The 14,306-nt window shown below is 38.7% G+C and overlaps 1 protein-coding gene across 9 annotated transcripts in view; it reads left to right on the top strand.

The window, feature by feature from the left end:
• APC (APC regulator of WNT signaling pathway) overlaps positions 1-14,306 on the top strand; it is a 135,560-nt gene that overhangs the window by 96,216 nt on the left and 25,038 nt on the right. For all 9 annotated transcript variants that reach the window (XM_032844903.1, XM_032844898.1, XM_032844882.1 and 6 more), the window contains one exon: positions 12,545-12,643. In XM_032844903.1, the coding sequence (XP_032700794.1) occupies positions 12,545-12,643 (99 nt within the window). The remainder of the gene's footprint in view (positions 1-12,544; positions 12,644-14,306) is intronic.

Below are 14,306 nucleotides of genomic sequence, written 5' to 3'. Positions count from 1 at the left end.
TGTAGTGTCTGTAGGTTATTTTTGATTAAAATTTGAAGTTTAAAATGTCTCATATTTTAGGGGCGCCTGGGTGGCTCAGTTGGTTAAGTGTCTGTCTTCTTTTTAAAGATAATTTCCCCACTCTTGATATAGAATATTCCTGTAGTGTCTGTAGGTGATTTTTTATTAAAATTTGAAGTTTAAAATGTGTCCTATTTTAGGGGCGCCTGGGTGGCTCAGTTGGTTAAGTGTCTGTCTTCGGCTCAGGTCATGATCCCAGGGTCCTGGAATCAAGTCCAGCTCAGCAGGGAGCCTGCTTCTCCCTCTCCCTCTGCCTACTTGTGCTCTTTCTCTCTCCCTGTTAAATAAATAAATAAAGTCTTTTTTAAAAAAAAAGAAAAAAGAAAGATTGGGGCACCCAGGTAGCTTAGTCAGTTAAACGTCTGCCTTTGGCTTGGGTTGTGATATTAGGGTCCTGGGATCGAGTCCAGGATCAGGCCCTGGCAGGGAGCTTACTTCTCCCTCTGCCTGCTGCTCCCCCTGCTTGTGCTCTTTCTCTCTCTCTGACAAATAAACAAAATCTTAAAAAATATATTAAAAAATTGTTTTAAAGATTTTATAAATGTCTCATTTAAGTATTTAAATTCATTTTACAGGGGGGCACCTGGGTGGCTCAGTGGGTTAAAGCTTCTGCCTTCAGCTCAAGTCATGATCCCAGGGTCCTGGGATCGAGCCCCTCATCGGGGTTTCTGCTCAGCTGGGAGCCTGCATCCTCCTCTCTTGACAGAAAAAACTGTTTGTTTAGGATTAGACCAACTGTTACTGCTTTGGGTCATAGTCCTGTTATTATGTGTTTTAAAGTCTCACCTATCCAGTAAGCTGGCTCTCCATTTAAAAAAATAAAAATTGAATCCTTATCACATTTTTTACATTGGAATTAATTCTAAGATTGGATTTAATGTCAAAATGAAAGCTATTAAAAATATAAAAAGAGGGACGCCTGGGTGGCTCAGTTGGTTGAGCAGCTGCCTTCAGCTCAGGTCATGATCCCGGTGTCCTGGGATCGAGTCCCACATCGGGCTCCTTGCTTGGCAGGGAGCCTCCTTCTCCCTCTGCCTCTGCCTGCCACTCTGTCTGCCTGTGCTCGCTCTAGCTCCTCTCTCTCTGACAAATAAATAAAAATCTTTATAAAAAAAAATATACATATATATATGTATATTATATATATATATATATATATATATATATATAAAAAGAGTGGGCGCTTGGGTGGCTCAGTTGGTTAAGTGACTGCCTCAGCTCAGGGCATGATCCTGGAGTCCCTGGATCGAGTCCCATGTCTGACTTCTCCCACTGACCTCGCTCCTCTCATGCTATCTCTCTCTCTCTCTCACTGTCTCTCCCTTTCAAATAAATAAAGAAAATCTATTAAAAATACATATAAAGAGGTGCTAGGTGGCTCAGTGGGTTTATAAGCCTCTGCCTTCGGCTCAGGTCATGATCTCAGGGTCCTGGAATCGAGCCCTGCATCAGGCTCTCTGCTTTGCGGGGAACCTGTTTCCATCTCTCTCTCTGCCTGCCTCTCTGCCTACTTGTGATCCCTCTCTCTCTGTCAAATAAACAAATAAAATCTTTTTAAAAAATACATACATAAAAAATTCTTAAAATGTGGGTAGAATTTTTATAATCATGAGGTAAATGGTAAAGCTTAAAAAAAAATTAGTAGCTCTCACATAAAAATGTAAAACTTAAGTACACCCTAAAATCTTGGCAAGGTTACAAGACAAACAAACATTAAGATCTCATTATTTACAAATATTTATAATAAGGAAAAAGTTGCATTTCCAGATACATGAAGAGTATAAATTAACTAAAAATCATTAAAACATAAACAAATGACATGACAAGAACAGGAACTAAAAGGAAAAATAAAATGACTTTTAAACATATGTAAAGGTAATAGTTTTGTTAGTAATGATTTGTAAATATAAACTATAGCCAAAATGAGGTGTTTTGTTTTGGGTTTTTTTTTTTGTTGTTTTTTTTTTGGATGCCAAGGGGTAAGCAGAGATTAGTAACACTCCATAATGGTAGGTTGACATGCATTCTTATCTTCTGCTTTTAGTTGTATGAAATGGAACAACCTTTCTACAGAGGAACTTTATGATAAGTATCTAAATTTATAGCTGTACCTGCCCTGTGGCTCATCATGCAATAGCTAAGATTTTATGCTATGAAGTAATAGATGAAGAGTGTTCAGACATGTTTGAAGAGATTCATCATATTATTTATAATAGCAAAAATTAGAAATAACTTGAATGAGCATTAATCAGTAATTGGTTAAATTATTAGTCATTTGAGTGGGATAAATGGTTAAGTGGCTCTGGGGTCAGCAGACCCAGGATTAAACCTGGTCCCCTGCTAATTAGTTGAGAAACTAATCTTGGACAAGTTTAAACTCTGAGCTTTCGTGTTTGTTCTTTAGCAAAATAAGATGGTATAGTTGTGAGAACTAAATGCGATACGCACTTAGTACAGTTCTTGGTGTATAGTAGATACTCGTTAAACATAATAGCTTATTGTTTTACTAGCTAATAATAATTATTTCTTAAGTTAATAAATATTATGTGCTAGATGCTGTATTTGTCTCTGGAGATAGAGAATTGAAGAGGACAGATGGTCCCAGGCCTCACAGAACCTGCATGGTACATTCATACAAATGTTAGAAATGATCAGTTATATCTGTGCTTATATAGAGATCTAACTTTTATTTCAGCCTTGCCTTTTCTAGTATATTTTTCATATTATAATCAGAGTGATCCTTCCAAGACACCATTATCACTTATTTGTTTAAACTTTTCAGTGACAACCCCACTTGCCCATAAAATACAATCTAGATTCTCTGTTGCCTGCTCTTTCAGCATTATCTCTGATGATTTGCCGCCATTTCTCCATACTCCCTCAACTTCAGTTTCTTCAGATGTGCACTGCCTGGAACTCTGCTTTGTTTCACTTCACTTGTATGTGTTCTACCCATCCTTCCCCTGCAGTTTAAATGGCACTTCTTCTAGGACATTCTCCTTTTTCCTACCTCCCTAGAACTGATAAAATGTTCTCAGGTACTCTCTATTTCTGTTCTCATAGAATTTAGCACACTTTATTGTAGGTTTAATTGTCTGTCTTCCTTTTAAAATCCTTAAGCTGGGGACACCTGGGTGGCTCAGTTGGTTAAGCGTCCGACTCTTGATCTCAGCTCATGTCTTGATCTTGGTGTGAGTTCAAGCCCCACGTTGAACTCCACACTGGGCGTGGAGCCTACTTTAAAAAGAATCCTTTAAGCTGAACTATATTGCCATTGCTCACCATTGTACCCCAAACAACTAGCATAGTAAGTGTTTAAATGCTTGCTGAATATTAATACATGCTATTGACTTAGAAAAATAATCATAACATTTTTTTCTTTAAAAAAGCAAATATTCTTTCATATTACACATATGTGTACATGCATAGAGAAATGTCTGGAGAATGTTTTCCAGAATGTTAACCAATGATATCTCCAAATTTGGGGATTTATGTTGTTTTACTTTCATATTTACATTTTTATGTATTGTTTGAATTTTTTATAATGATTGTGAGATCTTTGAAAAGTAGTGAATCAGAGGCAAATATTCATTCATTCTGCAAATGGTCAATTTGGTAGTTCTATAGATTCAGTGGTAAACATGACACACACATTCGTTTGGCAATATTAGCAATACACCTTTGCCACCAAATCGGTATTTGTATGGCACTAATACTACTAATGCCATTTATTTGGTTACTTTTAGTCACTGTTTAAAACAGTACTATAGCTGCTCCAAATTCTGATGTAGCCAAGTGATACATACCTGTGGGACTGTGATTCCATTAGCCAAGATTCCTTTAAACTATCTTAATAGGCTCTATACACATGATAACCTCTTCGGATTTGTTCATTTGTTTTATTATATTATTTGCTCCAGAAATAAAAGCCATTGACAATAACTGAAAATGAAAATAAGTCTCTGACTTTCTTAGGATCTAAGCAACGTGATCCAGCAAATCTCCTATCCTGGTGCATTTACCATTACTACTGCATGCAAATTCATTGTAAATCCTTTCTCACCTGGTTTTCTCCCCCCACCACTCTGCCAGAATGGTCTTTGCAAAGAGTATGTCACCCTCTTTAAAACCCTTTATTGGCTTCCCTTGGTTCTTAGAATAAGATAACCCTGTATTATGACCTATATGACCTGGCTCCTGCCTAACTCGTCAGCTTTACGTCATACTTCGCACTCACTGCTATAGCCACCTGGCCTTTCAGTACCTCATATTTATTGGGTCTCCTTTTTCCACAGCCTGTGCATAACCTCTACCCCTTCTTTTTTTTTTTTTTTTTTTTTTAAGATTTTGTTTGTTTATTTGACAGAGACCACAAGTAGGCAGAGTGGCAGGCAGGGGGAGGGTGGAGCAGACTCACTGCTGAGCAGAGAGCCCGATGTGGGGCTCCATCCCAGGACCCTGGGATCATGACCTGAGCCAAAGGCAGAGGCTTTAACGCACTGAGCCACCCAGGTGTCCCTCTATACCCCTTCTTTTCAGTGCTCTTCTCATCCCATTTTACTCCGTTAGCATCAGTTCATGTGTCTTTGCACTAAGCATGACTTTCTCAAAGGGCTTGAATAGTTCAAATCCCATTGTTACAGGCTGTCCTAGAACATTCCTCTCTTTTGAAGACTATCAGATTTTCAGTTTTACATTGATTTGTGTGATTATTTGATTAATACTGATTTCCCCCACTAGACTCTAAGCTCCAGAAGGGCAGAGATTTTATCTAGTTTTGTCCATTTTTCTATTCTCACAGTCCCTGGTAAATAGTGGATAATAGTAAATATATATTGGTGGGAGGGAAGATCTGGCATCCCTTCTGGAAATAATGTTTTTCTTTTTTTTTTTTCTTTTTTTTTTTTTAATAATGTTTTTCTTGATCAGTGATTAATCTCCCCTTGAAGTTAAATGGAAAGAGAAAGCCTGACGTAAATTATACAGGTCAGATCCCTGCTTGCTTAGTATATAACTGCGTGTGTAATTCATTTATTAATTGGTTCTCAGCTTTTCTATTTAAAGTTTAGAACCAGATCTCTTGTGATAGCCAGTAGTAGTGATGAAATTCAGCCAAGAGTGGGAAGGAAATGAAATGATGAGAGAATGCTTTGCTGCTAATAAGCATTTTAAGACTTTCTGCTATGGAAATGTATATATGTTTGCAAATACATACAGAGGCAAATAAAACAATATCGTCATCCACATGTGCCCTATTCCACTTTGCCCTCCCATTTTATTTTTGAAGAAGCTCTGACATCATTTCTTCCATAACTGTTTCACTATTTGGTGGGGTGGGTGTAGGGGTGCCTGGCTGGCTCAGCCAGCAGAACATCCAACTCTTGATCTCAGGATTGTAAGTTCAAGCCCCACATTGGGTTTCGTGCTTACTTTTAAAAAAAGGACTGAAGGTATATAACTACACTGTCATCATTACACTCCCAAAGGAATAAACAGTAATAGCATTGATATCTAGTCAGTATTCACATCTGCAGTTGTTTCATAAATGTCATAATTTTTCATAGTTTATTTGACTCTTTCTAGGTAAAGTCCATGCTTTGGGATTAGTTAATAAGTCTCCAGAGTTTTTTGTTTTGGTTTTTTAAAGATTTCATCTATTTATTTGACACAAAAACACATAGAGAGAGAGCAAGGAATCACAAGCAAGGGGAGGGAGAGGAAGAATCAGGCTCCCCGCCAAGAAGGGAGCCTGATGCGGGACTTGATCCCACGACCCTGGGATCATGACCCGAGCTGAGGGCAGACACTGAACCGACTGAGCCACCCAGGCACTCCTCCAAAATTTCGTTTAATCTTTTAATAAGTTCCTTTTTTGTCTCTTGTTTTTCTGGATGCTTATTTGTTGAAGAGCCAAAGTTATTTGTTTAATACAGTTTTGCATAGTCTGGATTTTGCTAATAACATCTCCATGGTATGTAGTTTGACATTCTTCTCTGTCCCCTATATTTCCTGTAACTTGGTATTTGGATCTAGAGATGTGATCAGCTTTGGATTTTCATTTCTTGTTTTTTTGTTTTATCGTTTTTGCAAGTCTTTTGAGAGTATCATTGTGTTCTTCTGGTCTTTGGTCAGGAAGTACATAATGTTTGGTTGTCTTTTTGTGATATTAACAGTAACTGATACCTTATGCCCAGCTTCCTTAATTCATTAGGGGATACGAAATTAGCTGGGAAGCTTCTATAAGGAGGAATTCTTGTCTACTATTTGATTATATTTCCACGTACAATTTGTATAGGAGGAAAAGGGGGTAAATGCTTGCTTCTTCCTCCCCTCAGGCCAGGTTTCACAGTGACTTAGAGACTCTTGCTACTTGTGAAATAGAAACCCTGGAGTCACTTTCTAAAGTGAGTAAGGTAGAAGAGAGAAGAGGGGTTCCGACCCAGTGGGAAACTGACTGTATCCCAGTTCTGCTAAGTGCAGCCATCAGGCATATACCTTCTAGGCCCTCTCAGTGAACTTCTGAGTGCCTGTCTCTATTGGCAGTGGCTATTTAAGGATGAATAAAGGAAAAGCAGAAAATAAAGAGACGCTTGATTCTAAGACATAGTGATTAAAAGAAATTATAGTTACTTGGAAGGGTTCCCTCCAGCCATTCATCTTACCTCCACCTCTGTGTTCCCCATCCCATTTTTCACTTTACTGTTCACCTTTTCCCCTACTCCTTTCCTCTGAAAGATAATATAAAATGCATTCATCAGTGTTCAGCATCTGTTTACTAAGCATCTGCATTATGCCAAGACTGTTCTCAACCCCAGGATATGGGAGTGAGCTAGGTACATGCTACCTTTTCCTTAAGAAACTTACAATCTAGAAATAAGACAGATGAGCAGTTTCCACGAAGTGTGTAAGTATTATGAGAGTATTATGAGAGGGCAAGTACATAGCGTTACAGGAACACATATTTGAAGCACTTAACTAGTGTTAGGATGATGTTGGTCCTAGACAAGGTTATAAATTAATTTATTTGACACCTCACAAATGATTCGGTAAATTAGGTACCATATCTAGATGAAAGATGATGATGGCCTTAGCATTAGGGAACAATTGATAGATTTGAGAGAGTCAGTCAGTAGATATCTCAGTATCTGAGAATATTTAGGAAATAGAAACCTTAGACATAAGGTTTGGTGTTGGATATGACAGATAAGGGGAAAGAAGTCAAGAATGACTTCCAGTTTTTTGTCATAGGCAGCTAGGAGGTTGGTGATACAATTCAGTGTTAACTCTAAATGAGGGAGGAAGCTTGTGGAGGAAAATAATCTAGTTTCAGAAATGTTAAAATTAAGATTAACTTTGAAGGTGTTAAATATGAGACATTGAAATAGAAATGACAGGTAGGCTGTTAGATATTTGAGTTTGGAATTGAAGGAAAGGGTGATGAATGGGATAACTCAAGGTATGGAAGATTTTTATATCCCCCATGATTATAGAGTGAGAAGATGCAGACCTGGGCTAACATCCTAAAGCAAGGGAATCACATTGTTCCAAAAAAGAGGAAACAGTTAACATTATTCACCATTGACTCATAAGAACTAAAAAATCCTGCATTGGGTTTTACAAAAAAAAATTCAGTGTTGATCTTAGCAAGAGCAATTTCATTGGCTTTCTTCCCTGCCGTATTATATCGAAGTGAGTTGAGGCTTAAATGCAAGGTTAAAAAGCAGAAAAGATAAGGGTGCCTGGTGGACTTAGTAGAGTGTGCGATCTTGGTTTCAGGGTTGTGAGTTTGAGCCCCACAAGGGATGTAGAGATGATTTAAAAAATGAAGTAGAAGAGAGTAATTCTAGCTAATTCAAAAGCCATTAACCAATGCAGGATACAGATTCAAGAGAAAATTTGCAGATTGTTTTAATTTTTTAAGGAGAAGAATGAGTATGCTTGAAGCAGCAATGGGAAGAAATGAGTAGAGGGAAAGGATCCAGAGCACACGTGAAGGGATAGGCCATGGATAGAAGAGGTGTCTCTGATTCAGCAGCAGAAGGTGGAGATGGGTATGGTGGCAGGTTATTTTGTTGGTTTGGTAGCAAACCATGGAATAACCATGGAGTAAGGCTGTTGAAAACTAGCAAGAGAATCAATGGAAGTGATATACTGCAAGAAATTCAAGCTGGAATATGTAGAGAGATCCACACACTTGTTATTCCAGTCATTTCGAAGCAGCTTTCTTGGGGAGGGTTAGAGAAGATTGCTGGAAGACTAGGCTATCAGGATAACTAAATGTGTTATTGAGAGAGATGGTGCATTTTGGGGTAATGAAATAGTCCAGGAGAGAATCATTGATGTCAGTGGCTAAAATGGAGTAGAGGAGAAAAATATCATTGAAGATTATATCAGAGAACTGAGGGGCCAAGGTTTTGAATGGGGTATATGCGTGGGTGTTGAAGTTACCGAGAATGGTGCAGCAGTTAAAGTGGAAGGAAGTCAGTGACCCTTGTACCAAAGTAACAATTGGGTACAGTGATTGGGAGGTCAGGTATTACGACAGCACTGGGAAAGGGGGAAAATGTGATTATAACACAAAGAGATTTGGATGTTACAGGGTTTCGAAATGATTTAAAGAGTGAGGAAAACATAGACTTACACTGCCTCCTGACTCTGCGAAGTACATGGCTCGTAGGAGACAAGGCAGCAGGGAGAAGGGATTTTCCGTGAGAGCCAGGTTTCGGGTAAGGCCACAGGAGTAACACGAGCAGTAAGTGAAAAGTTGAGAATTCATGCAGCATGGAATCTGGATTCCCTAAGGAAGGGTGGATAGGAAAGAAAACAGGAGGAAAATGAGCTCACACACTTTAGGACTGAGAGTTAAGAACACCCCCCCCACCACCAACAACGCATTTTCTTTCCTATCCACCCGTCCTTGGGAAATCCACATTCTATGCTCTTGTATCTTTGCAAAGTGAACAAGGCCAATTTCAGAGATATGCAACATGACTGCTTTAACAGGTCTTGAGTTTGTGAGAGAGTTAATCACACTCAGTGTCTTCAGAATTTGCTCATGAATTAGGTAGAGAACACTTCTTAGGAAGTTACCATTTCTTTTTTTTTTTTTTTTTTTTTAAAGATTTTATTTATTTATTTGACAGAGAGAGATCACAAGTAGACAGAGAGGCAGGCAGAGAGAGAGAGGGAGAAGCAGGCTCCCCGCTGAGCAGAGAGCCCGATGTGGGACTCGATCCCAGGACCCTGAGATCATGACCTGAGCCGAAGGCAGCGGCTTAACCCACTGAGCCACCCAGGCGCCCCGGAAGTTACCATTTCTTGTGAGTTATATTTCTCTAAGTCCCTCTAAAGGATGTTGCCACAGGTCTAGTCATAACAGAAGGGCCCAGGAAAGATTCTCAAGGCCCAAGTGCTATAGGTCGTGTGAGTACAGGAGTGTTTTCTTGGTATCTCCTTACAATAAATGCATCTGAGTTTCTAGCTAGATAGATTGGAAGAAGTGTTCCAAAATCAAGGAGCTGATTTCTTTCAGTACAGGAAGATAATAAGATTGAAGCTTAAAGATAATTTAATGTCTACACTGAAATGAATGTCAGGAACACGTTTTATTGTAGGAAATAGGTTTTCTCTTGTTTCATAATTTAGCCCCTGTTTCTCTTTTATTTCAGAGAGTGTGTTAGTTATCTGTTGCTACTTAACAAGTGTAGCACCTTAAAACACCAAACATTTATTATTGTTTCTGTAGGTCAGGAATCTTGCTGCAGCCTAGTTGAGTGCCTCTGATTCAGGGTCTCTCATAAGGCTATAGTCATAGTGTTGGCTGGGACAGCAGTCATTTTAAGGCTTGACTAGAAGTTGTGCTTCTGAGCTCATCCACATGGCTGTTGGCAGACCTCGTGTCGTCACTGACTGTTGGCCAGAGAAATCAGTTCCTTGCCACCTGGGCCAGGCTATAGAGCAGTTCACAACATAGCAGCTGGCTTCTCGCAGAGAAAACGAGAGGGTACCCATGGTGGAAGCCATGGTCTTTGTAACCTTATCTTGGAGGTGACTTATCACCTCTGCAGCATTCTTTTCATTGGAATCCAGTCCCTAAATCTAGCCCATACTCAACATGAGGGGATTACATTACATAAGATCATGACAGCCAGGATCACCGGGGTTGCCTTACAGCCTACGAACGTAGGCTCAAGGAATCCTCAAGGAAAGTATGTTTGCTTCACCTCCTATAGACCAAGAAAGGCCCCTTGCCTGAGTTTACTTAAAAGGAAAACCCTGTCTTATACCCTGAATCTTGGTTCCTCAAACCCATCCTTATTACAGCCGGAATAAGCTCTTTATGTCTAAATTTATTTGCAGTTTTGTCCCCCCTTCTACCCCTAACACCACACACCATATTCTTTCTTACCTTTGCTTAATGCTTCTGCCTCATTGGGTTGCCCTGTGGCTAATCCACAAAGGAAATTACAAGGTCTGCTGGTTCCACAATTTAGGGATATGGGGTACATTCAGAGATTGTGACTTATGCCAACTCATTGTACCCTCTGGAGTGGAGGTAAACAATTCACAATCCTCAAACTTGTTTTTCCCGTCATGGGAAAAACACCCCTTTGCCACACCCCCTTCTCCAATTAGTGAGATCATCTATATGTGAAAGAACCAGTAAAGGTGTCCTCTGCCCAGATATTCTTTCAGATTTTACTACTAGCTCCTCTTTCTTTCATAACAAATATTTTGTGGATGCCTGCTACACTTGGTACTGAGAATACAACAATGAACAGAATAAAGTTTCTGCCCTCAAAGAGTTTATATTCTAGCTTTTTCTTTTGAAAGATTAAGAACTGTAACAGGATACCTGCCAATATTGCTTTCTAATTGGATATTATTCTTATAATCATTATTCTTAACCCTTAATGAACGGGCTTTAGCTGTAGCCAATATTTTGATAGGTCCCACATATTTATCTGTAGCCTCTACTCCTGTTCAGAGTTGGATTGTGTGTTTTCAGATGCCCATTGAGCATTTTTACTATATGTTTAATATATGTATAGAACGGTGATATCAGGTCCCACACTGAAACCCATTATCTCTTCCTGGGTTTCATGTATTAACACTGCCTGCACTATCCGCCCATTTATCCAAGCTCAGCACCTCCAAGTTGTCCTTGGTTCCCAGCATCTCCTTGTTCACATCTAGTTAGTTAGCAAACCGATTGATTCTGTACTCTAAATACAGGGTATCCTCAACTCCCTACACTCACTTCCTCACTTTGTGCCCTCATGACCACTCAACTATTGAAAGTACTCTTTTCCTGATTTCCCACCTGTGATCTCTCTATCCTGTCTTTTATACTCTTTTAAAGATGTAATTCTGGGGGTGCTGGCTGACTCAGTCAGAAGAGCATGCAGCTCTTGATCTCAGTCAGGGTCATGAGTTCAAGCCCCATACTGGGTATAGAGATCAAAAAATAAAACTTAAAAAATAAGTAAGGATATAATTCTCGTTGTGCTGTCCTCCTGCCGAAAGTCTAGTGGCTCTATAACATGCTCAGCTTGACTCATGACTCCTGACACTTAATAACTTAACCCAACCTTTATCTCACACCGTACACCTTGTGTTCTGTCCACATTAAACAAATACTCCATATTTATACCTTTATACAGACTTGGATTTGTCTTCTACCCCAGAATTCAAGGCCTACCTTTTTTTTTTTTTTAAAGATTTTATTTATTTTATTTGACAGATAGAGATCACAAGTAGGCAGAGAGGCAGGCAGAGAGAGAGAGAGGAGGAAGCAGGCTCCCTGCCGAGCAGAGAGCCCGATGCGGGGCTCGATCCCAGGACCCTGGGATCATGACCCGAGCTGAAGGCAGAGGCCTCAACCCACTGAGCCACCCAGGCGCCCCATGGGCCTACCTTTAATGTTACTTATTTTATGCAGCCTTTAATAGTTCCTTATAGCAAGTAGTAGTTTTTCTTCCTGTTTTCCTTCAATATTTTATTATTTTTCCCCTTGGTATTTTATACATTTTTCTACTATGGTGCTTATCCTATCACAGTACAACTATTTATTTTTTCATGGCTTTTTCTAATTAAGTTTTAAGCAGTCCTCTCTGTGCTCTGAGTTCCTGGAGAACATGGACTGTAACAAATTCTAAGTTAGTTTTGTGGTAATTTAGAGCATTTCATCAATTAATAAAGCTTTTTATCAATAAATTTATCTTTAACTGAGTGTGGTTTCATGTCTTTTGATCTGTGAAAAAATACCACTCTTAGAATTTCTTTAGTGTTTAGTTATTTCCACACTGTATTTAACTGTCTTTTGCAACAAATCTTTTCTTCAGTTTTTCTCTAAAATCTAAAATCATCTTGAGCTGCTAAAATGTCCACACTTCTCATGCTGTATTTAGCTGTTTACCCTAAAGACAGTTCATTTGGTATCTATAATCTAAATTATACTATCCATAATTTGCTTAATTTCTAGGGTTCAACTACACGAATGGATCATGAAACAGCCAGTGTTTTGAGTTCTAGTAGCACACACTCGGCTCCTCGAAGGTTGACAAGTCACCTGGGAACCAAGGTAACAGAAGATTGTAAACTCTGGCCACTAATACTGAGAGTGCTTTGCTAAAACATTCTTCATTCATCTTTTAAATTCAACTAGAGAATTCTGGTTCCATCATCACAGTCTCTTAAAGAAAAATCTTTATACAAAAGAGCACAAAGGAAAAAATGAGGATTATAAAAAGTGCCAATTTAGTGATTTTTTTATTCTTTCTTAGCCTTATCATCCACTTCTCTACAAGTATCCTAAGCTCCAGCCACTCTGGCTTACTTACTTGCTGCTTCCCAAGCACTCCCTGGGATTTTCTGCCTCCCAGCCTTGCCTGCAGTGGTACCACCTCCCCTTTCTACCCCCCCACAAAATGGCGGTCAGAATCCGAATCAGCCCTTGGCACTCTGCTTGGGCTTTACTCCTTTACGAAACATTTTCTGATTCCCGGTGTCCTCTCATCTCTCCCATGAGGTCTGTCTGCCCCCTTTGAGTCACTGCAATTTGCATGAAATTCTCTTTGGGAATAGGGACTTTTTTTTTTTTATTATTTTTTTTATTTTTTGCAGCATCTAGCACAAGAGCCTGTACATAATGAGTGTTTAATAAATTTATTTAAATGGATGGAAAAGTTACTGAAATGGAATGTTACCCAGTGCCGATAAGTGAGTTTTCTTAGTCTGTCCCATATTAGCAAATATTTTAGGACTTGAGAAAGGTGTGTTTAAAAAGAAAATAATTATTTTATTACTGTTTTAAAGCCAGAGTCTTTAATACTATATTGACAGAGGACATTCTAATATTACTAAACAGTATATTTTTAGTTAAATCTTAAATAATTCCATTAACTGTTTTCACAGCATACTCTACCTATTCTTTCTTTACTTTAACAATATAATGGATCTTATGAAAAGCATTACTGAAATAACTAATGTGATTTAAGAAATGAATTTAGAATAACCAATGATATTGTTAATATGAGACTTAATCCTTTTAATAACTCACAATAGCTGCTAATTAGGACCTCTTATATGCCAATAACTGTGCTAGAAGTTGTGTGTACATTTTCTCTGATCGTCTCAAAAACACTGTATTCTTGTCCCTCTTTTTTAAAAGAGAAAACTGAAGCAAAAAAAGTTTCAGGCAGCTGTTGCATATTTAAATTGGACTTCAACCCCAGGTCTGTCCAACATCAACGTGTAGTTCTTACTATAAAGAAAATCTAATATTCGTCAGTACTGTTGCATGAAAACTGCCAGCTAGAATTCATTGCCTTTTGAAGTGACTTATGAATGATAACATTAAGACCTTACTATATTTTTGAATGCCGGCTTCTATCCTATACATGTATTATTTCATTTAATCTTCACAGAGCAAACCTTGTTAGGTAAATTTCTCCATTTTGCAACTGAGAAAACTGGGGCTTAGAGGAATCAAATAACGTGGTGGTGTCACACAGTTCATTCATAAGTGGTGGAGCCAGAATTTGAAAGCCCAGTTTACCCACAGTTCTATACTACCTTCCCAAAACATTAATATCTAGGAATAGTGTGTATTTATTTAGAGTTTCTCAGCCTCAACATTGTTGACTGGATAATTCTTTATTGTACGACATTAAGCAGTATCCCTAGTCTTTACCTAGTAGATGCCCATAGCACTTCCTCTTACAGTTGTGGCCACCAAAAGTGTC

The sequence above is a fragment of the Lontra canadensis genome, unplaced genomic scaffold, assembly GCF_010015895.1.
Source record: "Lontra canadensis isolate GAN:19392208 unplaced genomic scaffold, GSC_riverotter_1.0 scaffold4, whole genome shotgun sequence".
Taxonomy (NCBI): domain Eukaryota; kingdom Metazoa; phylum Chordata; class Mammalia; order Carnivora; family Mustelidae; genus Lontra; species Lontra canadensis.
Note: the sequence above shows the minus strand (reverse complement) of the source record. Positions and strands in the feature narration are given on the sequence as shown.